The 24521-nt window shown below is 46.3% G+C and overlaps 1 protein-coding gene across 9 annotated transcripts in view; it reads left to right on the top strand.

Annotated features, from left to right (window-relative positions):
* Nucleotides 1-24521, top strand: part of EFCAB11 (EF-hand calcium binding domain 11) — a 162425-nt gene that overhangs the window by 87409 nt on the left and 50495 nt on the right. For 2 of the 9 annotated variants that reach the window (XM_090033882.1, XM_090033881.1), the window contains exon 1: nucleotides 20285-20344. The exons of 4 other annotated variants lie outside the window; for them this stretch is intronic. Coding sequence is in view for 1 of the 5 variants with exons in the window: in XM_090033889.1 (XP_089890015.1) it covers nucleotides 20182-20260 (79 nt within the window). In the remaining 4 variants the exon portion in view is untranslated. Of the gene's footprint in view, nucleotides 1-20181; nucleotides 20345-24521 lie in introns of those variants that run through there. 3 more of the 9 variants (XR_016440358.1, XR_016440357.1, XM_090033889.1) reach the window with 3 other exon arrangements.

Raw genomic sequence — 24521 nt, 5'->3', positions numbered from 1 at the left:
AGGGTGCAGCTTAGCCGGGGGGAGGGGTCTGTAAGGATGCCTCAACCGTGTGTGGGTTTTCTGGAAGGGCTAATATAAGAAACACGCAAGTTATCCTGAAATATTAACATATTAACAAGTGTCAAGGTACACCCCTTAATGGCAAGCTTACCATGTGCTGCACCTGCTGCTGCACCTTTTGGGTATCTGGTGGTTGCTGGAATGTGTACATGTGAGGGGTGTGGGCGGGGGGGGGCAAATGGGGGGAAGGATCACCACCACAGGTGGCAGTGGATGGACAAAAACCACCACCATATAAAGCCAGCCTGTTTCAAGTATGGGGGGGAGGAGTGGGTGTAGTTTGGGGTCTGTCCCTCCATGTTTTTTTCTTTGCAGCCAGACTACATTTCCCAGCAATCCATGTCCACGTGGCTGTGGATGGTTTCCATGGAGACCCCAGCAGCAGCTGCACTGTGCTAGTACAGCCCTGGAGTTTCCCTGGAGACCAGGCCAGATGTGCTGTCTGTACATGCAGCTACATGCAATTTTGGGGTGGCCTTTACCCCCAAACCCCTCCCCTTAGTGCCAGCCCTGCTGCAATGTATGCAGCATAGTGTGGAGCTGCATTGCAGGCAGCCTGGCATCTTTTGGCAGTGATAACATAGTCCGTAACTGGAGTAGAGCTGCAATCTGCAGCCTGCCATGCCCCAGGCCATGCTGTCACCACCACAGAATTCCAGACCTTTTGCAGAGCAGTTTTGCATCCTGCTAGTGCATCTGAGCTGGTCTCCATGGAAACTGAGGCTTGGTGGGGACAACAGCCACCCCAAAATTCCCCATAGCCCCTCCAGTCCCTGCTGCCACGAGCAGCTCCACCCATTCCCAGGGTTCTGGTGTGGTCACGCCTCCCCCCCCCCCACCGCTTGCTAACCGGCATCCATGGATATGCCACAGTGTGGTACACCCCCAGGTTGGCCTAGCTGCTGTTTTCCCTGGGCCCAGTGTATACAAACTGCTGGCATGTTTGGTAATCCACTTATAAAAAAAACACACCACATCCGGAAGGAACTTTATAAATTACAACCTTTTATTTAAAAATGCAATAAAAAAAATAAAATACAGCCTTTATTAAAAAACAACAACAAAACAAATAAATTAAAAAGAACAAATATAAATTAACAGAATAAGAAAAACAACTGCAGTGCACAACGGCACCATCACATCATCTCTGATGTCTTATTGTTCTGCAGAGGGAAAGAAAAGATGGGTTTTGCCCCATGCTCCCAAAACCATTTTCCTGGCCTCCTCCTACAGGGTACAAAATCCCCTGTGGGAGATTTCAATACCTATTTATCACCTAGACAGCATACTGTCCCCAGGGGAGGGGTCTGGAATCATGTGTCCACTGTACATGGGTTTTCTGAAAGACAATTATAAGACAAGCACAAGATACCACTAAATAATAACATGTTAACATGTGCCCAGGCACACCTATTGCACCTCCTGCAAGTTCCATTAGGCTTGCCTCATTCTGAGAGGTCACTGGTAGTGAGATAGCTGAACCTGTTCCCATACCCACATTGTCTGTGACCAAGGAGCACCCCAATTTCAGCAGGCCAGGAGTGCACTACTACGGTGGGGGAGGGGGCCAGCTCTGACACCTGCTGCCCACATGGGCTGTCCCATACTATAATAGTCGGGCCAGTGCTGGCAGCCTGTCCCAGCCGCCTGCAGAGGGTTTGGGATTGAGAGTATGGTCGGCGGTAGAAAGGTAAGAAAGGTTTATTGACTGAACAAAAACACAACTATGCATAGTAACAAGACAAACAATGACAGACAAGAATAATTCGCGTTGGCAACTTATCGGCAGTCCCCTCTGATGCCCGATGTACAGCAAATTTCTCTTTCCCCAAAGTTCAGCGAAGTCAGGTGTCCCCAATCAGTGCTGTCTGAGAGGTACCTGGAATTCAGTCCTTGCTCTTTTTGAGATCCACAGGCCCACTGATCCAGGCCAACAGCTAACTAATCCTTTTCACAGAGTTGTGTCTTCCTTCAGAATGATTTCTGGATATTCCAGCCAATTTATAGCTTCTGAACAGTACTGATAACATACAGCCACTCAGGTTCTTTTCACTTCAACTGTCCTTAGACTGACCAAGAGCAGTACAAGCCTTGCATTCCTTTGATAAGGTTAATTTTAACTACACCACAGGGCCTTACTACTTCAAGGCTTTGCTAAATTTACTTACTTTATACAAGGCCTTACTCCATCTTAAATTTAATTAGGCTCTTAGCAACAACATATAGCTTAATATCTAAACAAATACAGAAAAACACTTGTTCTAATCTTCATAGAGCCTTCAGCATGCACCTTTATCACACAGATCTAATTTTCAGCTGTCACAGAGGCCAAAGGCAAATGGCAGGGCATGGGCAGGAGTGGAGCTGACCATGTCACCTGTAGCCATGCCACACACCTCCGCATGTCTGTGGCCAGAGTGACCCCCCATGCCATGGTTCCCTTTAATTGGCTCCTGGTTTCTGCAAGGACTTAATAAACCTTTGCAAACCACAGTCACCCAGATGCTGTGTCCCATTGACCCAGATACTGGTAGCAGGGATCCCTGCCCAACCTCTCCCCCCCCGCCCAGCATCCAGGACCACTTATGCCCCTTCCCTGGCATTGGCCCAGACAGAAGCCTCAAGTCTTACGTATGTCAAAGTAAGGAGTGGGGGTTAACACTGGCCAAAGTGGTTGCAATGCCTGCAGCTGTGTGTGGAATAGGAAAACTGCATGCTAGTATAAACGACAAATGAAAGCACTCAAAGTGGAGAAGTGGTTATTAATTTTGTGCCAGAGTGGGATTAATGGGTAAGGGGGCCTAGACCCAGGGGTTTCCTTGGTAATCGTGATGTGCCTGGACTTCACAGAGATGCAGCATGGACCTGGCAGACATGCTGGCTGCTGTCACCTCTGACGTTCCACTGTCATCTGTGGCAGCCAGTATGTGAGCTAGCTCACTTGAATGTTCAGTGCAACTACTTTATGAATAGTGGGTTATTTATGTCAGCATTCATTCAGTCAGTCAGTCCATATGTCATTCATGCATATTGTCAGTCATTGGGAGCGGACAGGCATCATAGTTCAGCCACTAGCATGGATCTTCAAGAACTAGTGGCACTCAGGTGAAGTGCCTGAAGATTGGAGAAGGCCAATGTGGTGCCTGTCTTCAAAAAAGGAAGGAAAGTAGATCTGGGGAACTATAGGCCTATCGGCCTGACTTCTATCCCTGGGAAGATCTTGGAAAAAAATTATCAGAGACAATTCTTGACAAAATGCCTGATGGCAACATCCTGAAGAAAAACCTGCAGCATCTTTATAGGCTCAGCAGTGCTACACTGGCTAGCACAATGGAAGAAAGAGACTTGGGAGTCATCATTGAACACAAGATGAACATGAGCCTGCAATGCAATGCTGTGGCTAGTAAAGCGACCAAACTGCTGGCTTGCATCCATAGATGCTTCTCGAGCAAATCCCGGGACGTCATTCTCCCCTTGTACTCGGCCTTGGTAAGGCCGCAGCTGGAGTAGTGCATACAGTTTTGGGCTCCACAATTCAGAAAGGATGTGGAGAAGCATAGTTTCATAGTTTCTAGGGTCAGAAGGGACCTGAGTAGATCATCTAGTCTGACCCCCTGCCATGGCAGGAAAGAGTATTGGGGTCAAATGACCCCAGCAAGGTGTACATCTAACCTCCTCTTGAAGACCCCCCCAGGGTAGGAGCCAGCACCACTTCTCTTGGAAGTTGGTTTCAGATTCTAGCCGCCCTGACCGTGAAGTAGCGCCTCCTGATATCTAGCCTAAATCTATGCTCTGCCAGCTTGTGACCGTTATTCCTGGTCACTCCTGGTAGTGCCCGGGGGAACAGGGACTTCCCCAGTGCCTGCTGTTCCTCCCTGACTAGTTTGTAACAGGCCACTAGATCCCCCCTCAGTCTTCTCTTGTGAAGGCTGAACAGGTTCAGGTCCCATAGCCTCTCCTCGTAGGGCCTGCCCTGCTGCCGGGATCATGCGAGTGGCCCTCCTCTGGACCCTCTCCATGTTCTCCACATCCCTCTTGAAGTGCGGCGCCCAGAACTGGACGCAGTACTCCAGCTGTGGCCTGACCAGTGCTGCATAGAGGGGGAGGATCACCTTCTTGGACCTGCTTGAGATGCATCTGTGGATGCATGACAAGGTGCGGTTGGCCTTCCTGACTGCCTCCCCACACTGCCGGCCCATGTTCATCTTGGAGTCAATGATGACTCCAAGATCCTTTTCTGCCTCTGTACTGACAAGAATGGAGTTCCCCAACCTGTAGGTGCCGGTTGTTCCTCCCCAGGTGCATCACTTTGCACTTGTCAGTGTTGAATCCCATCCTATTCTCATCGGCCCACCCTTGTAACCTGTCTAGGTCGGATTGTAGCCTATTACTCCCTTCTAACGTGCCCACATCCCCCCACATCTTAGTGTCATCAGCAAATTTGAACAGGGTGCTCTTTACCCCCTCATCCAAGTCACTGATGAAGATGTTGAACAGTGCGAGCCTGAGGACCGAGCCCTGCAGAACCCCGCTGCCCACATCCCTCCAGGTCGAAAATGACCCGTCCACTACCGCTCTCTGGGTGCAGCCCTCCAGCTTGAGAGGGTCCAGAGAAGAGCCATGCACATGATCAGAGGTCAGGAAAACAGACCTTATGACGACAGGCTGAGAGCCATGGGGCTCTTTAGCCTGGAAAAGCGCAGGCTCAGCGGTGATCTGATGGCCACCTATAAGTTTATCAGAGGTGACCACCAGTATCTGGGAGAATGTTTGTTCACCAGACTGCCCCAAGGGATGACAAGGTCAAATGGTCATAAACTAATACAAGACCATTTCAGGCTGGACATAAGGAAGAATTTCCTTACTGTCCGAGCCCCCCAAGGTCTGGAACAGCCTGCCATCATAGGTGGCTCAAGCACCTACATTGAACACTTTCAGGAGCAAATTGGATGCTTATCTTGCTGGGATCCTATGACCCCAGCTGACTTCCTGCCCTTTGGGCAGGGGGCTGGACTTGATGATCTTCCGAGGTCCCTTCCAGCCCTAATGTCTATGAAATCTATGAGGGATAGCCAGCATGGGTTTGTTGCGGGTAGGTCTTGGCTGACCAATCTCATCTTCTTCTATGACCAGGTGACATATCACCTGGACAATGGACATTATATATCTTGACTTTAAAAAAGCCTTGAATCTGGTGTCCCATGATCTCCTCATGGAAAAATTAGCCAACTGTGGCCTTGGCTACATCACAGTCTGATGGCTGGGGATTTGGCTCCAAGGTTAGACCCAGAGTGTGGTACTACACGGAAGTAAATCATCGTGGTGTGCTGTAACTAGTGGGGTGCTTCCACATAACTTGGTGTCATTTGCCGACTTAGCCAGTGAGCTCTTCACCCCCACATCCAGATCATTAATAAACATGTTGAAAAGTAGTGACTAAGTACCGACCCCTGCGGGACACCATTGCCCACTTCTCGCCAGGATGACACAGATCCATTCACTATGACTTTCTGGGTTCTATTCTGCAGCCAGTTTCTCACCCACCTGACTGTCTCGGTGTTAAGCCCACAATCTTCAAATTTTCTTGAGAGGACATCATAGATCAAAGGCCTTTTGGAAATCTAGGTATACAGTGTCAACCTGCTCTCTCATGTCCAGGTGGAGAGTTACCTGGTCATAGAAGGAGATGAGGTTGGTAAGGCAAGACCTGCCCGCAATGAAGCTGGCTGTCATTCAGAATCTTACCTTTTGCAAGCTTATCGCAGATAGACTCCTTGATGAACTTTTCTAGGATTTTCCCTAGGAAGTTAGGCTGACTGGCCTATAGTTACTCAAGTCCTCCCTCCTGCCCTCCTTGTGGATGGGCAGAACACTGGCCCTCGAGGCCTCAGGGACTTCTCCACAGTACCACAAGTTGTGGAAGAGTTTCACCAGGGGTTCTGCAATGACTTCAGTCAGCTCCTTCATAGATTTCATAGATTTCATAGACATTAGGGCTGGAACGGACCTCGGGAGATCATCGAGTCCAGCCCCCTGCCCAAAGGGCAGGAAGTCAGCTGGGGTCATAGGATCCCAGCAAGATAAGCATCCAATTTACTCTTGAAGGTGTTCAATGTAGGTGCTTGAACCACCTCTGCTGGCACACTGTTCCAGAACTTGGGGGCTCGGACAGTAAAGAAATTCTTCCTTATGTCCAGCCTGAAACGGTCTTGCAGGAGTTTGTGACCGTTCGACCTAGTCATCCCTTGGGGCGCTCTGGTGAACAAACATTCCCCCAGATCCTGCTGGTCACCCCTGATAAACTTATAGGTGGCCATCAGACCACCCCTGAGCCTGCGCTTTTCCAGGCTAAAGAGTCCCATGGCTCTCAGCCTGTCATCGTAAGATCTGTTTTCCTGACCTCTGATCATGCGCGTGGCTCTCCTCTGGACTCTCTCAAGCTTCTCCACATCCTTTTTGAACCATGCAGCCCAAAACTGGACGTTGTACTCCAGCTGCGGCCTCACCAAGGCCGAGTACAAGGGGAGAATGACGTCCCGGGATTTGCTTGAGAAGCATCTATGGATGCAAGCCAGCGTTTTGGTCGCTTTACTAGCCGCAGCATCGCATTGCAGGCTCATGTTCATCTTGTGGTCAATGATGACCCCCAAGTCTCTTTCTTCTGTAGTGCTAACCAACGTAGCACTGCCGAGCCTATAAGGGTGCTGCAGGTTTTTCCTCCCAAGGTGGAGAACCTTGCATTTTTTGGTGTTAAACACCATCAGGTTCTCATCTGACCATCTGCTGAGCTTGTCCAGGTCAGCCTGGATCACCTGCCTATCTTCTGGCGTGGATGCTTTGCCCCAAAGTTTAGTGTCATCGGCGAACTTGGCCAGTCCACTCCTGACTTCAATGTCCACATCGTTAATGAAGATGTTGAACAGTATGGGTCCCAGGACAGAGCCTTGAGGGACCCCACTGGTCACAGGTCACCACGATGAGTGACTGCCATCAATCACAACCCTCTGGGTCTGACCACGGAGCCAATTTCCCAGCCAGCGGATCATGGTGGAGCCAAGGCCACAACTGGGCAGTTTGGCCAAGAGGTGATCATGGGATACCAGATCAAAAGCTTTTTTGAAGTCAAGATATATGACATCAACCTCTTCTCCCTTGTCCAGGTGATAGGTCACCTGGTCATAGAAGGAAATGAGATTGGTCAAACAAGACCTACCCGCAACAAACCCATGCTGGCTATCCCTTAGAATGTTAGCCTGGGCCAGTCCCTCAAGGATGGCCTCGTTAATAAACTTTTCTAAGATCTTCCCCAGGATAGAAGTCAGGCTAATGGGCCTGTAGTTAGCCAGATCCACTCTCCTCCCTTTTTTGAAGCTTGGCACCACATTGGCCTTCTTCCAGTCTTCGGGCACCACACCAGAGTGCCAGGAGTTTTCAAAGATCCGTGCCAGGGGCTGGGCTATGACGCTCGCCAGCTCCTTGAGTACCCTGGGGTGCAGATTGTCAGGGCCGGCTGACTTGAAGGTATCCAGCTTCCCAAGGTGTTCCTTCACGAGGTCAGCATTTATGGAGGGTAGGGGATCCCCCTCACCCAGATTTCCCTGTCCCATAGCAGGCATGGGCATCCCATGGGACTGATGAAAGACTGACGCAAAGTACCTATTTAATAGGTTGGCTTTTTCCTGGGCGTCAGTTGTCAGTTGCCCCATCTGATTTAGCAGGGGTCCAACGTTGCCCTTGCTTTTCCTCCGGCTCCCCACATATCTGAAAAAGGACTTTTTGTTGTCCTTGATGCCTGAAGCTAGTTGGAGTTCAGTTGCAGCCTTGGCTTTCCTGGTTTGCTCCCTGCAGGACTGGACCAGCACGGAGTAATCCTCCTTGGAGGTGAATCCCATCCTCCATCCTTTGTAGGCTTTCCTTTTTAGCCACAGGAGGTCCACTAGGTCCCTGGAGAGCCAGGGGGGCTGCTGTGCCTTCTTGCTGCCTTTCCTCCATGTTGGGATAGATTTAGCTTGTGCATTGAGGATCGCTTCCTTGAGAAGCAACCACTCTTCTTGAGCTCCCATCTCCCTGGGGTCATGGTCCCTGAGGGCCTGACTGACTAGCCTCTTGAGCTTGTCAAAGTCGGCTTTTCTGACTTCTGTGTTGCTGACTGACTTGCCAGCTTTACGGCGGATGGTGAAGGTGATCAGCTCGTGGTCACTGTCACCCAGCTTCCCATTGATCACTCTTGAATGAAAATCATCCAGTCTTGCTGATTTGTATACATCTAATTTTATTAATTGGTCATACACCAATTCTACAGCAGTAATAGGAAGGCAATTATTCCTATTGTGTTCCTCCTCTACTCTACCTGGAGTGGTTTTCCCCTTTGTCTGGTGAAAAACTGAGGCGAAGTAGTCATTCAGAAATTGAGCTTTCTCCTGTGTGCCAGTAACCAGCTCTCCTGAGTTGTTGGGCAATGGCCCTACACTCCCATTTGTTTTCCTCCTGTCCCCTATGTATCTAAAGAAGGATTTCTTGTTGTCCTTGATTCCTGTCCAGTTGCTAATCTAAGTTCAGCTGCCGCTTTAGCCTGTCTTATCTGTTTCCTGCAAATGCAGGCCATCATGTAATGGTCCTCCTTGCGGCCCGCCCTGAGCTTCCATTGTTTATAAGCCTCTTTCTTCTATCTTAAGAGGACTGTGATTTCCCTGTTTAGCCAAAAGTTTGTGACTGTTTGACTTTGTCAACCTTGGGGAGCTCTGGTGAACAGGCATTCCCCCAGATCCTGATGGGGTATCCCTTATATACTTATAGGCAGCCACCAGGTCCCCTCCGAGCCTGTGCTTTTCCAGGCTGAAGAGTCTCATGGCTCTCAGCCTCTCTCATCACAGGGCCTGTTCTCCTGCCCTCTGATCATGCGCATGGCTCTCCTCTGGACTCAAGCTTTTACACATCCTTTTTAAATTATGGAGCCCGGAACTGGGTGTAGTACTCCAGATGCAGCCTAACCAAGGCCAAGTACAGTGGGAGGATGAAATCCTGAGATTTGCTTGAGAAGCATCTATGCATGCAAGCCAGAGTTTTGCTCGCTTTACCAGCCACACCATTGCAATGGTGGCTCATATTCATCTTGTGGTCAATCATGACCCCCAAGTCCCTTTCGGCCATGGTGCTAGCAAGTGTAGTACTGCCGAGCTTACAAGCATGCTTTGGTTTTTTTTCCCCCAAGGTGGAGTTCCTTGCATTTTTCAGTGTTGAACGCCATTAGGTTTTCATCTGCCCCTTTTCTGAGCCTATCTAGGTCAGCCTGGATCACCCTCCTGTCCTCAGGTGTGGACACTTTACCCCAAAGTTTGGTGTCATTGGCAAAATTGGCCAGTCCATTTCTGATAGCACTGTCTACATCATTAATGAAGTTGAATGTTGAGAACTGTAAAGTGCTCCACCTCGGGACGAGCAACTCCCATCACACCTATAGGCTTGGCAGCACCAAACTGACTAGCACCATGAATGAAAGGGACCTGGGGGTAATAATAGACCACAGTATGAATATGAGCCAGTAGTGTAGTGTTGTAGCCAGTAGGGCAAATAATACTCTGGCATGCTTCAATTGAAGTAAAACCAAGGCTGAGGGATCTGGGACTCTTCAGCCTGAGGAAAAGAAGACTGACAGGGGACCTGGAAGCAGCTTACTGCTACACTCTTGGAATACATCAAGGGTGTGGTGAACAACTGTTCACCAAGGCATCCGAGGGGAAAACAGGAGTAATGACCACAAACTCCTGGAAGATAAATTCAGGCTCAACATTAGGAAAAACGTCTTCACAGTCAGGGAGTCCAGGCTGGTATTGGCTCCCTCCAGAGGTAGAGGAAATCTTCAAGAGAAGACTAGACAGTCACCTTGCTGGGGTCACCTGACCTCCAGTTATCTTTCCTGCTTGGCACGGGGGGCTGGACCCTATGATCTTCCAAGGGCCCTTTCAGCCTTACAATCTATGAATGAATGAAAGAGCTCAACTAGGACCCCTGTGTATAACATGCTGCATTATTGGTATCTCCAACCACTAATGGAGGTATTTGAACACCAAGCAGTGAGACGATCAGAAGTCTCCAGGCCGTTCTCCTCTTTTGAGACCTTGCCAGCCATGGGTCCTGCTGCCTCAAGTGAAGAAGACAACGGCAGTTCACTAGTACTGGCCTTTGAAGAGTTGCCAAAGAGGAGAGACCAGGGACAGCATCCTCAACTGGTATGTGAAGCCCTGGGGAACTTTTAACTCAACTGACACCTGTGATTAGGCTGAGCTGTGTGGTGAAGGGAGATTGCTTTGGCATCAGACACTCCTTTAAAGACTTGGCAAGTTAGGCAATTCAGGGAGGTGCAGGGCAACATACAGCAGGGAGGGTCTCCTGGGCAATTGTTTGCATTCGCTCAGGGCCTGCAGTCCAACAACTTAGACAGGCAGCCAAGCCCTTCTGAGTCATTTTTCCCACTGCTTCTTATCCGCTCACCTGATTTGCTGAGCACAGAGCTCTCAACAAAGGCTCAGTTTCCCACATTCCTTGATTTTCAGCAGTGTTTGTTATGCTGCCACCACTGTCCAAATAGGAAGCATGTTAATGATGTCCGGACAGATAGGATTGTCAGCACCATCAGCACCTGCAGGGTGTGCTTGCGGGAGATTGCAAGACAGACATATTGTATCTGTGGCCAAGTGTCATCTGGGCAATGCCGCAGGAGACATTCACAAGAATGAGAGAGAGAAGGACAGTTCAGCTCAGAAATGTGATTATTGATTATTGCTTGTTCATCATTTTAAACATTCAGTGCCTGTGGTTATTGATTGTAAAGTTGTAATAAAACTTGTTAATTATTGCTTGAGGTTTTAAAAGTTGAAAAGTATTGCTTGTTGATCACAGTTACCTTGTAAACGCTGTGACGTTTGGTAATTTATGTAAATTATGCTTAATATATCAGTAACAGTCAATTATGTAAAAAAACTTTTCTACTTTCTTTCCTTTCAATGTGGGCCATTAGGAGGTAATCAAACCAGGCTTCCTGGCTTTGTTCTCATCATTGCCAAATCAGCAGGTGTTTCCACCATTAGAGAGGATTGTTAAACTTGTAAAACTGAAAAAACCAGTAAATCCCCAGTTGGTGCCAGCATAGCACAGGGGGCTGGGTATTGAGGGTTGGGAGTGAGGGGCACTGGCAGGGCCAGGGCTCCCCAGGTTGGGAGTGAGGGGTAGCAGCAGGACTTGGGGGGCTGTGGCAGTGGCAGTGAGGGGCAATGGAATGGGCAAGGCCAGGGCACCTCTTTTTTAGAACTAGAAATACAGCAACCCTAGTGATGGTGACATTGTCAGTAAGGGCTACCTGCTGCCATTGCAGGAGGACCCATGGGTTTGACTGTGGGGTGAGCTTGTGCAGTTGTGTCTGGCATGGCAGCCAGGACAAGGAAAAAAATTATGAAGTGTGGAGGCTATGAGCTGCATTCAGTGATACGAGAGAGCAGGCACCATTTACTCTGTCTGACTAAAGGGCAAATGAAAGCAATCCAGGGCACCCCATTTTGGCTCCCAAGTGGTTCTTCATTTCTGTATGGAACCAGGGACAGATTATGAAGTGGCAGTGCCATTGTCACCCTGGCAAGGGCATCACCAGGAGCAGGGGGACAACACAGCTGTCTGTGCAGGTGAGCAGAAAATTAATTCATGTCGGGCTGGGTGGGCCGCAACACTTGGCGTGCAACACTAGGTCTCTGAAAAAACATTACAGTACAATCGCAGCTTATGCAGGGGTTATGTTCCCAGGTCAGCACATATAGTTGAAATCGCGTATAGCTGAAATTGCTGGGCTCGGCACCGAGCAGCTGCTGCCGGGCCTGGACAAGGAAGCCAACTGAGCGTGAGCCACCCAGCCCCCCAGCCATGCTGGTGCATGCAGGCGTGTGCAGGCAGCACCACGCAGCACTGTACTATGTGCCATTTCCCAGCCGGCACCCAGCGGCCAGCCCCAGCAGCCAAGCGCGTAAAGCTGAATTCACGTAAGTTAAATACGCATAAATTGTGACTATACTGTATACCTAAGTACCTAAAAATCGTAGGTATTCACTTTCTCTCCTATCTGCAATTTGAAGTGACATCTGGCGGACAAAGGGGCTCACTACACAAAAATTACAGTGGCATCTGGTAGACAAAGGGCTCATTACACATCGAGTGAATTTCTGTTTTCATGTGACAGATCCATGGATGCATCAGTTTAATTCGTGGCAATCCAAAGTAAAATACATGGGATGTGTTTTACTTTGAATTGCAAAGAAGACATTTAAATCACCAAAATACCCCATACATGTAAGCTGTAACGTAGTTAAATCACAAAAAGGCAATTTTTATCATGTGTACTATCGCCCTTTCCTCTTTGACCTTGAACTACAGTCTACCGTTCCTGCTAAACAGCCCATCTGCAGGTAAAACAAGATAAGAACTCTTTTAAAACTTAATTTGAAACCTAGGTGAGAAGTCCCTTCGCTCTGGTGCATGACAGTTTACCCTGGGTGGGGTAGGGGAGGCTGTGTCCAGCAACTTTGCTGGCCCCAGAAGCCTTACCTGGGGTTGTGGGGGCCTTAGAGAACTGCAGCCTCAGCACTCCTACAGCTGGGAGCCTGGCCCCTAGCCAGAACATGGCTTCAGCTGGCCAGGCTCTAGTTTTGGTTGGCACATGCTGCTGCCCCATGCGCTGCCTTGCTTTTTTTACCCTGGGATCTCCTGGGGTCAGCCCCGCCTCCACTGAAAGGTAGCAGTATGGGGCATGCATGATGTGTGGTATTTTGCCTGCATGTGTGGTGTGTGGCACATAATGCACATCTGTGCTCCTCTGGATGTGGCCACAGTGGCTGGGCCAGTAGGCAGAGTCAAATCTGCAACACCACCAGGGAGCTGGTCAGATACCAGCCCCAGCCAAGCCTGTTTCCTCCCGTGAGGACACTGAGGAGGATTCAAGTGAACAGCAGGAACCTATGGTGTGACAAAAATAGAACTCCAGGAGAGAACTTACCTGGGGGTAAGTCAAGCAGAGCCAGTGCGAAGCTGCGCCAAACTGAAGGAGCAGTGGGTGCGGAGCTGCGGCCAGAAAGAACACCATGCCAGAAACAAAAAAAAACAGCTGACCTGGGAGAAGCTGGGACCAGCTCCTCTGCCAGCATGGACATGTTTTATGGCTGCATGCCAGCACCGATTTGCCAGCTGGCCCATTGGAAAGGGAATAAAAACCCTACCAGACAAAAGGCAGGGGGAACCAGAAGTAGGTTCCCCAGCTGGCAACAAGCGGCCAAGAGCAGAGTCAAGCCTCACAGAGGGAAAGTGGTAGCAGCCCCAGGAAGGAGCTTTTGGAGATAATTCAAGCCCAGAAGAGCTATAGTACTCACCTGAAGCAGAGCTGTGGACTCCTAACATCTCCCGCCTGGATTGGACCCACCAGGGACCTGTGGAGAGAAGGAGAGACAGCTGTCTACACCATGGTGACTACAGGCCAAAGAAAGTGGAACCAGCTCTGGGAGACAAGGTAACCCGGGGATAGGAAGAGGCTAGGCCAGTCCCACTGTGGCCTAAGCAGAGTGAAGTGAACTGACATCCATATATGTTTATACTGATTCAGAAGGCCAAGACACATGTACCAATACCATGACCAAACCCAGAAGACTGGGATCCAACATCATTGATTGGCGTTAGATGGGATGTAGGGGAGGTGGAGCCCCAAAACAGGAATACTGACAAGAGTATTTAAGGAGGGGGACCTAGAGGGACAGAACATACATCTTCCTCCCTACTAAATACATTTATTACAGCAAAGACATGGCAGGAAGGACCCCCTGAGGACCTCTGGAATCTGACTTGATAGCAAGTTGTCTTTTCCTCAAGCAACGGTGACACCTGAAAAACCCGTATGAACCAGATGCACTGGTGAACAGCACGGTCAATTACATATGGGAACCGCAGGTCCCTGACAGGGGGACTATAAAACTCCTCCTATTCCTATGGGATGTGTCCCATTACTATCACTACTGTATGTACTTCTTTGACCTCTATCTTGCCCCTGCTTGACTCCAGCCCTGCCCCTGCACTATCTGGATTTCCTGGCTCTGACCTGTCATCTGCCTTGACCACAGTCCCACCTCAACCCTCAGCCTGATGATTTGGACTGCAACAGATACGTGGTGTGACCCCAGCCTGCATATAGTAACTTAAATTACTGTCCATGGCTTGGTTGACGCTGACATTGTATTACTTTGCTGTCCATTCAAAGAGGTCTTCTTTCAGACTATCTGCTAGACAACCTAGGGGTTCCCTTGGACTCCTATCTGTTGCTGGGTGAAACATATTTACCCAAAATAGCTGGTGGCAACAAAACAAAGCACACAACTTTTTTCATGTACCAATAGATAGAAGAATATTCTGTTATTACACATGGCTATACCACAGCATATCCTGGTTTCCTGACCTAAAAAAATATTGAAACTTGTTATATGTAGATACCAGCTTTCCAATATTTTACAAATGCTTCTTAGTTCACTGTGGAGCAAACTCTCTCAAGAGCAGCAGTTTCTGAGAGCTCATCGCTTTGATATTCTACATCTAGCACTGATTTAACTGATATGTAAAATCAAATTCAGTGTTGCGATGTTCACTTTAAAGATCTTTTATGGAATTGGCCCAGAATATTGAAGACAATGCTTTTCTGATTTTACTGATGATTTTCCTCCACATCTGTATGCCTCAAGGTTGATGAAACTGAAGACACTGGGCTTCTTCATTAAAAGGGGAAAGGCTTTGGAAATCGTAACCAGAGGAGACAGGGATGACCTTAGTCTTAGTTTCATCAGAAAAAAATGTGAAACTCTCATCTTCACCTTAGCTTTTCTGCAGTTGCAGTTAAAAAAAAAGCAGAAAAGAAGAGAAGAGTAAAGAAGTAAAGACGTCAAAGAGGAGTACGAAACAAACCTTAGCTGCAAACTTTAACCCCTTCTTATAAATAAGTGGATTTAGGGAGGAAAATCGGACCTCTGGCCAATTAAGATTTTACTCATTTCTTGGAGACAGTAGGACAGTGCTTCCTAAACTTGTCCTCAGTGTGACCCCATTTATGACCCCATTTCTTCTGCATGACTCTTCACTCCCAACCTGAAGCCCCCCACAACCTCAGGTACCCCTCACTCCCCACTCAGAGGCCCCTAGCCCTGCTGATGCCCCTCACTCCCTCCCCTTTGCAACTCCCTGCCCACCCTGATGCCCCAGGGCCAAGGCCCACAGCACTGCCAGAGCAGAGCCCTTGGCTGCCCACTACAGGCTCGGGGCTCCCCACCTGCTACCCTCCCCCTGAGGGCTCCATGTCCCAGTGGGCAGGACCCAGCACGGGAGGGATGGAGTGCCATGCCACACTACACCACCATGGCTGCCAAGCTGAGGTGCCCCTGCTCCCTGAGCAGCAGCATGGGCACAACTCTGCACCACTGCCACTGCCATGCCTCACCTTAGTAGCCATGGTGGTGAGGCACTCCCTCCCACAATGGGTCCTACCTGCTGGGCTGCAGCAGCAGCTCCTGCCCAGAGCTGATCCAGCCCAGCGGCAGCCCTGGACTCCTCTGTGGGCACAGAAATCTCAGGGGGCATGTTTATCATGACCCCATCTACTGATGTTGTGACCCCATTTGGGGCTGCGACCCAAAATTTGGGAAATGCTGCAGTAGGATATTGTTAGAGTGTTCTAAGAACCTATGTAGGTTACTTTGTTGATGAACATGATTGAAATGTTTATTTAGATATTTTTGTGTCTCTCCAACCACTATCTGAGTGCTTCATACCCTCATAAAACTTATGCAAGTAGAGAAGTACGGGAATGGGAAACTGATGCCAAGAGTAAATTAAGTGACCTGCCCAGGATTAAATATGAAGTTAATGGCAGGACCAAGAATTAAGCATAGGTCTCCTGAGATTGCAATCTAGTTCTAGACCACACCAGCATATAATTAGCCATCTTTCTCATCTTACCATCCTGACTCCAGAAGGACTGCAGAATTGGTTATTAAGTGAGTAACTGAGTTTTTTTAGGTAAAAGGACACAATTTCTGTTCAGTGATATACAGTACATTTTCAATTGTACATGATTTCTGTTGAGAAAAAGATCTTAACAGCTGGTGTTCAGAGCACCTACATACTTTATTATAAAGAATTTGTTCGTTATACCAGGAACACGCCAATAGATGTTACTTAACTGCCTACCTTCATCTGTCTTTGTTTTGTTTTTATCATTGCATAGTTTTATCTGCAGTCCGGTAGCCTGAAGTAAAAAGTTGTATATGGTCATAGCTAAAGTATTTCCTGTCATTGAGGAAAACATAATTCTAAAAAAGAATATAATTCCAAAAATGCAATTTATGTGTAAATTAGAAGAAGAGATGTACAGGTAAAAAAGGGAAAAATCAGTTTTGAAATCTTTATATTGCCTCTATAAACCAATAATATTGCCTCCCTTTGGGGTGTTCTGTAGTCACTCTATCTCAAAAGAGCCAGATCCAGAAGTCAAAAAATTCCAGTGATGAACAAAAGTGATTAGAGATGAAGACAGACTTCCATGGTAGAAGAAATTGTAAAGATTCATTTAATTTGGAAAGGAGATGAATAAATGATATGATTGAGAGGGAGAAAAAAGAGTATGTATTTCCCTTTTTCATAACATAAGAACAAAGAGGCCATGCAGTATAATTGAAAAGTAGAACTAGGATTGCTCCTCTTACATAAAACATAACTTGTGAAATTCATTGTCTGGAGATAACAGTAAATCTGAAAGTCCAGTAAGATTCAAGACAGAATTAAAAATGTATGTGAACAGTAAGAGTATCCAAAATTACATTAAATACATTTTTAAAGCTTAGGGAATGCAAATTATGCTTTCGGGTGTCAGGAAACCACAAACTGATGGGCATTAGAAAAAAACTTCTACAGACAAATTATTCCATAACTTACCATTATGGGATTTCTTGCCACTTTCTATAAAGCAGTGGTTTTCAACCCTGGAGTTTCGTGATAGGTCATCAGGAGTTCCGCGGAGAGTTTGGGACTAATGGTCCAGTGGGCCTGGGGGTGCTGTGCTGTCATTCCTGGGCTGGGTTGCCAGCTCAGTGTCAGTCTTTAGGATAGGGGTAGGAGTCCCTCAGCAGAAAAAGTATTATGAAAGAAAGGGTTCCATAATTGTAGGAAGTTTGAAAACCACTGCTATAAAGCATCTGCAAGAGAAGGCTGTCAGAGTTGGTATTAGGTGTGACAGACCATTTTTTTGATTTGGTATGGCAATTCCTCTGTCTGTTTGGGTTTTTTGTCCTTTCCCTGCACTCTTTGAAGCTTGTAAGTAGGGACCTACCAAAATCACAGTCATATGATTTTCACAGAAACTATGATTTTGGGCAGGCTTCTCAAAAAAAACATGGACTCTGCACTTTAAGCGGGCTTGCTGGCTTGCTGAAGGGGAAAAAAAAGCTGCAAGAACAGAAAAAGGCAGGAACCCCTGGAGTCCTGAAGCATGGAGGGGGAGAGTGGGAGGAGAGGGAGAAAATCAGAGGCTAAGCGGTGATGTAAGCTCAGTCCAGGAGCCAGTCCAGGGAAGTGCAACGGTTTTGGCACCAGCTTTTAAAGTGCCCACAGGGATGCTGCTACAGCATGCTGCTGCCTAAGAAGGATGTTTCAGTTTGCCCACTAAGAAGAAATCCTCTAAGACAGCCAAATATGTTTCAGTCCCGGACTGTGTAAGATAGTATCTAGCAGGGACCTTGCACACAGATGGAGGCAGACTTTTCTGTACCTCCTGCAATGTAACTGGATGTCTCAAGGAAAATTAGCATAGATCGACAATTAGAGTCCAAGGCACACATGAGGTAGAAGGCTGTTGCAGAGGCTGAAGGTCAGAGCAAGAAACAAGCGATCATGTCCTCCCTGTTTAAAAGGACCATAGAAAGGAGCTTGGCAAGGCAAAAGGTGACATTTTTCCTCATGGAGGCTTTTGTGGCAGCAAACATCCTGCTGGAGATACTCTATCACGCAAAGTTAAGGGACTACCTGAACCAAAACATGCCAGATGCTGCTAGTTTTCCATGTGCCAACAGCTTCGCCAAGAGTATCTCCCTGCAATGATTGCTTCGCATGTATAGTCCACAAAGGCTGCCTTGACAGAATATGACTCCTCCATTGTGACTGATGAAGCCACCAACCCTCAGGACTTATGTGCAGCACATTTTATTTGTACCGGGGAGCTAGGGACCTGCCTGTATTTCAAACTGAGCCAGCCCACCTCACATCTGTCAGTTTTTCTACTGTGTTTCAAGCCATCATGAAGGTAATTGTCAGCTATGGCATAGACTTTAACAAGATCTCAGCATTCCTGTCTGACAATACTATGTACATGTGCAGTGCTTTCTCTGATGTGCTCCAAGGAATGCTGCCTAGTGCTGTTCATGTCACCTGCAATGCATACATTCTGTCCTTAGTAAGTGACATCTGGTGCACTCAGTTCCCCAGTGTGGATAGCCAGGTATCTTCTTTCAAGCACTGGAAATCACACCTAGCACATGGTACATGCTTAAGCTTTGCAATCTCTTAGGACAAGGCAACATTCAAGATCTAGTGATGTTTGTGGCTAAAAATGCCAGTTCATGGAGCTCCTGACATGATTTGAAGGCTGGCTGGCTGTGATCCACCACACATACAACAAGCTGATGGATTTGATCAGCTGAGTGACGGTACAAGGAGCAATGGTCTCAAATTGCAGCAAGGGCCATCAAATCTGCACGGAGGGGTGGGACTACTAGGGCCCCTCAGCCAATCAGAGACATGGAGAGGATGCCATGCTCACCCCACAAAAATGGCAGCTACCCCTTGGGATCTCCTCACGAAATCAGCTGGCCACCACCTCAAGTTCAGGAGGCCCCTACTTCAAAGATAATGTTAAAGGAAAAATTGATTCCTCTTAGAGGCTATCCAAATAGATTAGGCTGTATTTTCAATCCTATTACAAAGGTGGTAGGTTTTATTTAAAGAACAGCTGTTCATAAGTTCTAAAACAGCTTCCATAGTTTCTGAAGGAATGTGTCAGGTCTGGAAACATGAAAGTGTCCACAAGAAATTATATGGAACAGTTTTGCAGTCTTCAAGATTTTGCCTCATCCTGTTTTCCTGTGGTTGCTGTTACTTCTTACCAGTACATCTCATAATGAGGATCCGCAGAACCAATTCTTGAAAAGAAATTTAACTATAATAATGAATAGAGAAATGTAAGTGCTTTGCCTTTCACAGTGTAAATTCCCCCTCTGTCTCTGATTTTTTTATTTAATGAATTAAACAGTGCAAATGACATAGGATAGCTATGGGTCCAAGTTTCCATTCATGAGGAAGCAAGCACAAATTTCTAGGCCCTCTGCTGTCAAAATTAAAAACATGCACTTCCCCGTAGTGGGAGTCTAGAACCCATAGACTTCGTCTCCACATAAGTAAATGGCATTCTTCTATAAGAACATTAAATATTTCTGTGTCTCCTTTGTGAGGCACAACACATACTGGCATTATGCATCTTGAAAAAAGTTGTCATTTTATATTGATAAAAGAAAAATATTTACTTTCAGTGCTTTCACACAAAGCTTTTTATAGTGAGCAAAAATAAAAAGACATGAACTGGCTGTTCTTAGAACAATAGATCATATAAAGTATAATATATTTAATAATTAGAGTTTCCCTTAAATCCAATGATTTTTATAAATCAGAATATAAAGTAATAACTACCCACAAGGATTTCTTTCTTAAACTGCCAAAATGTATCTGCCTGTATTTTTGGATACATACCTGTACTTCTGCTTCTATTTGGCAGTTCTGTATTCAATCATAAGTAATGATCTGTGCAGGTTTAATAATAATTTAGGCAGATGACTGAAGTGTATATTAATATACTATTATATTATCAATTTTGTAGTCTAGCTAACTGGCATAGTTTTTATATAATAAATATTAAAAGCTGCTGTGTTGTTGGGAGTTTTTTTAAGTATATCCTCACAATTTTGTATGTTAAAGAAAAGTTTATATGGTTCCATCTGTTCTTACCAGTGCAGCTTTGGAAGCAATCTGTGTCACCCAGCTCTGCTACCCTTATGTGACATTTATTCTTCAGCAGATTATAAAATAATAGAATCCAGTTGCTGAAGAGGAGCAAAAAGACAAGAATCAATCTTATGGACATTTATCTCAGAAGCTTCTAACTGAAAATCAGGTGACCTAAAGCTTACCCTTTTAAAATCTCTTCTAGGATGATTTTATTTTTTCTATAATGCAATAATTACATATAAAACAGTGTAATTATTAATAGTCCTTTTTTCATCATTTTAAGTCTGAATTTTCCAAACGAGTATTCTGAGTTTCTTCTCACTTGCTACCTAGAAAGACATGGTTGCTGTTATCCCAAAACAAAAAGAAAAACCATGGGGTGTGTCCCCACATGCAGGAGCGTGTGCTTTAAGGAGCAAAAATAGTAGTGGCACAAATATGTGTCTCTACTTTTTGCCACCGCTTACGCCCCTGCATGTGCACTTTGGTGCAGGGCAAAATGCCCCACTTCAAGGAAACTGTCCTTCCCCTTCTTCTCCCGGCATGCTAGAGTTCCTAGAGCAGAACTAAAAGAGGGGTGATGCTTTGGCCAGCTGACAGAGCATGTCTCTGGAGGACTGAGCTTCTGTGTCTGCCGGTATGCTCCTGTAGTGTGTGTTGCTTTTTTTCATGACATTTATTTTTTTGCCACTGGGATTTCCCAGTAGCAAACTTTTCCCCTGCACTGCAAATGTGCAGCATGGTGCATGTTTTAATGTGCCGGGCATACAGTTTGCAGTGTCGCAGAAAGATTTGCAGTGCTATAAACCGCATGTGCATGCTAATCTGCCCCCTACAGGTGTGGGCCAATTTTATGTAGTTCTCCTTGGGGTCTGTTCCTAGCTTCTATCATTGGTAAGCCTCCCTTTTCTTTTTCAAAAGATCTATGACTTCCTTATTGTGCCAAGATGGCCTCCTGGCCCTGTGATACTTTTTTGTGTACAGGTATGGATAACTTCTGTGCACTGAGGATTGTGTCCTTGAGGAATGATCCCTCTTCATCCACACTCTTTCCCTGCAGTCCATGAACTCATAGGGCGTTACTCACTAAAGTCCTTAGCTTTTTGAACTCAGCTCTTTTTAAAGTCAAGAATTTGTACTTTACTGACAAATTTTCCAGCCCTACAATAGACGGTGAAAGTGACAGTGTCATGGTCACAGGTTACCCTCTATTGTCAGGTCAGTCACCAGGTCGTCCCCCTTGACCAAAACTAAATCTAGGAGCTCATTTCCTTTGGTCAGCCCATATACTTCCTGAGCTAGTTAGAGCTTGTCAATACAGGTCAGAGACCTATGCGACTGGTCAGATCTGGCCGACTGTTCTTCCTAGATGTCTGGGTAGTTAAAGTCGCCCATGACAACCATAACCATGCTCTTGCAGCCTCCTTCAGTTGTCTAGAAAATTGCGCATCTAGCTCCTCATCTTGATTTGGAGCTCTGTAATATATTCCTACAGATAGGTACATTTTGCCATGTCCCCCATATCTTGACCCAGAGGGTCTTAAGTCACCCTTCCTTAGTACCAAATTTGGCTTCCAAGGAGGTGTACTGCTCATTTACATATACAGCTACACATCCATCCTTTTTCCCTATGCAATCCTTCCTATGTAGGGTATAGCCCTCTATAGCTACAGTCCAATCATGGGTAGAGTCCCACCAGGTCTCTGTTATCCCTATGATATTGTAGTCCCTGCTGGAAAGCAGGAGGGTCAGTCCCTGCTGTTTTTTCCACATGCTCCTGGCATTTGCGTACAGACATTTGAGCCATCTCCCAGCAGAGAAAAGAGCTTTCCCCTTCAGCATGAGGTGGATACCATCCCTTCCTAGAAGACCTCTTTCTCTGGAGTGCATGCAGTGGTCAAGGAAGTTGAAACCCTCGCTAGCACCATCACCAGAGTCTTCAGTTCACCTCTTCAATACGTCTCTCTCTGGATGTATCAAATGAATGTGGAAAATTGGAAAGAGTCTAGAAGAGGGCAGCAAAAATGTTGAGAGGGCTGGGGGACATGGCTTATGAGAAAAGACTGAGGGAACTGGGGTTATTTATTCTTTTCTAGAGAAGAGAAGACTGGGAGGGGATTTAATAGCAGCCTTCAACTACCTGAAGGCGGGTTTGAAAGAGGGTGGAGCTAGACTGTTCTCAGTGGTGGCGGATGACAGAGCAAGGAGTAATGGTCTCAAGTTGCAGCAAGGGAAGTTTAGGTTAGATATTAGGAAGAATTTTCTCACTAGGAGGGTAGTAAAACAGTGGAACAGGTTACCCGGGGGGGTAGTGGAAGCTCCATCCTTGGAAGTTTTCAAAATCCAGGGGGGTCAATTGACACCTCTAGGTCCCTTTTGGATGCAGTGCCAGCCAGTGGACCACCACCCATTGTATCGATATGGTGAGGGTTCTTTCTACCCAGATGAAGGACCCAGCATTTGTCCCTGTTGACCCTCATACGGTTTTGCTCAGACCAAAGAACCAACCTGTCAAGGTCTTCCTGAATCCTTGACCTGTCCTTTCATGTGCCCACTTTCCCCGGCAGCTTGGTATCATCCACAAGCTTAATCAATGCGCTTTTCACTCCCTTATCCAGGTCATTAATAAAAATGTTAAAGAGCATGAGCCCAAGCACTGACCCCTGGAATACACCACTGGGGACAGCCTTCCAAGATGAGGCCATCTCATCAGTTATGACTCATTGGGATGGGCCACTAAGCCAGTTCCCAACCAACCTTACTGTAGGTTGATCTAGGCCAGTACTCTCCAACTTAACTGAGAGGATTTCATGGGAAACAGTATCAAAGGCCTTGCTGAAATCTAGGTAGATGACGTCAACCTCCTGTCCCATATCCAGGTGATTAGTTACCTTGTCATAAAAGGATACCAGGCATGACTTCCCCTTTACAAAGCCATGCTGGTTGCTTCTCAGTACCCCACCAGATGCGAGCTTGTGGTTGATGGCCTTCTTGACAATGTTTTCAAAGATCTTTCCCAGAACCAAAGTCAGAATGACTGGTCTATAGTTGGCAGGGTTTGTGAATCCTTTCTGTAGTGGGGTGCCCAAAACTGAAGACAGTACTCCGGATGTGGCCTCATCAGTGCTGAATAGAAGGGAATAATCACTTCCCTTGACCTACTACGTACTGATACAAAAATATTAATTTAAAGAGCAAAATATAGTGGCACTTTAGGAGGACTTACATTTCTGGAACATCTTTCATCTTAAAGACTTCCAAAATGTCTTAACAATTGCATTTATAATATGATATGCAAATTCACTCACTACTAAAATGAAGCTACCTATGGATTAACATATGATGACTGTAAACAGTATCTAACAATGCTACTTAACAATTGAAGACAAAAACATAAAGCATACCATGTCCAGGTAAAACTACAGTGTGATCATTTAGATAGTGTAAGTGATGGTGTAGATAGATAGCGTTGTAGCCATGATGAATGTCTTGCAGTCGAAAGCTTGTCTAACTGTATCCCAACTATACAGTAGGACAAATAAAAGATACCACTCTAAGAAATCCTAGCCTCTCATATCATTAGAATGTAGTAATTCAAATACTACAAATAGGAATTTTCCCTTGATGCTTCAGTACTGATGGGTTAGCTGAGGAATAATTATTTTTCACGTCAACTAGAAATACTTCACTAGTCATTCTGTTTCCAGTACCTATAGGGTTAAGATTTTTTTCTGAATGAGTTTAATAGTATCACAAGATGGTGATAAAGTGACACACACACAAAGCTATGTTGGGTTAAATGCTGACCACTTTTGACAGAAGTCCTTACAAGGAAATCCTGTCAACAGCTAAATACATAAAGGTTTCTGAAAAATCAAAGCACAAAATAGAATCTGTTATGAAAGTAAGAAGTTTAAAAAAAACCAAATCTGCTGATTTTTTTCCTGAGCACAAACTGGTCATATTTTCGTTTTTCAGCAAAAGTGAATGTTACCTTCAAAAAATTAATACAAAACTGAACTACCTGAATGAATACATATCTTTCAATCTAGTCATCAAAATGGGTGGATATAGCTGGAAAGATCTACTGAAAAAATCCATACCCAGCAGACAATACTATGACTCTATTACTATCTGAGTGCACCAGGAAAATAAGGGGAACCATCTGAAGCAAAATATAAGTCAAAGGTCCACCTGAGTGTATTGGCCCATTGAGGCTAAGGCATGCCAGATTCTATAACAAGTGGCACACAAGAGATGATGTAGTCTCATGTCTGGTCACCTTTGGTTCCCCTGCCCGAATGACCAGGGACCCATCTACAAGTGAGTCCAGTGGTCACAGC

The sequence above is a fragment of the Crocodylus siamensis genome, chromosome 2, assembly GCF_052110815.1.
Source record: "Crocodylus siamensis isolate JL-2025a chromosome 2, ASM5211081v1, whole genome shotgun sequence".
Classification (NCBI taxonomy): Eukaryota; Metazoa; Chordata; order Crocodylia; family Crocodylidae; genus Crocodylus; species Crocodylus siamensis.
The sequence above is the reverse complement of the archived record's forward strand: the minus strand, read 5'-3'. Positions and strand labels throughout refer to the sequence as shown.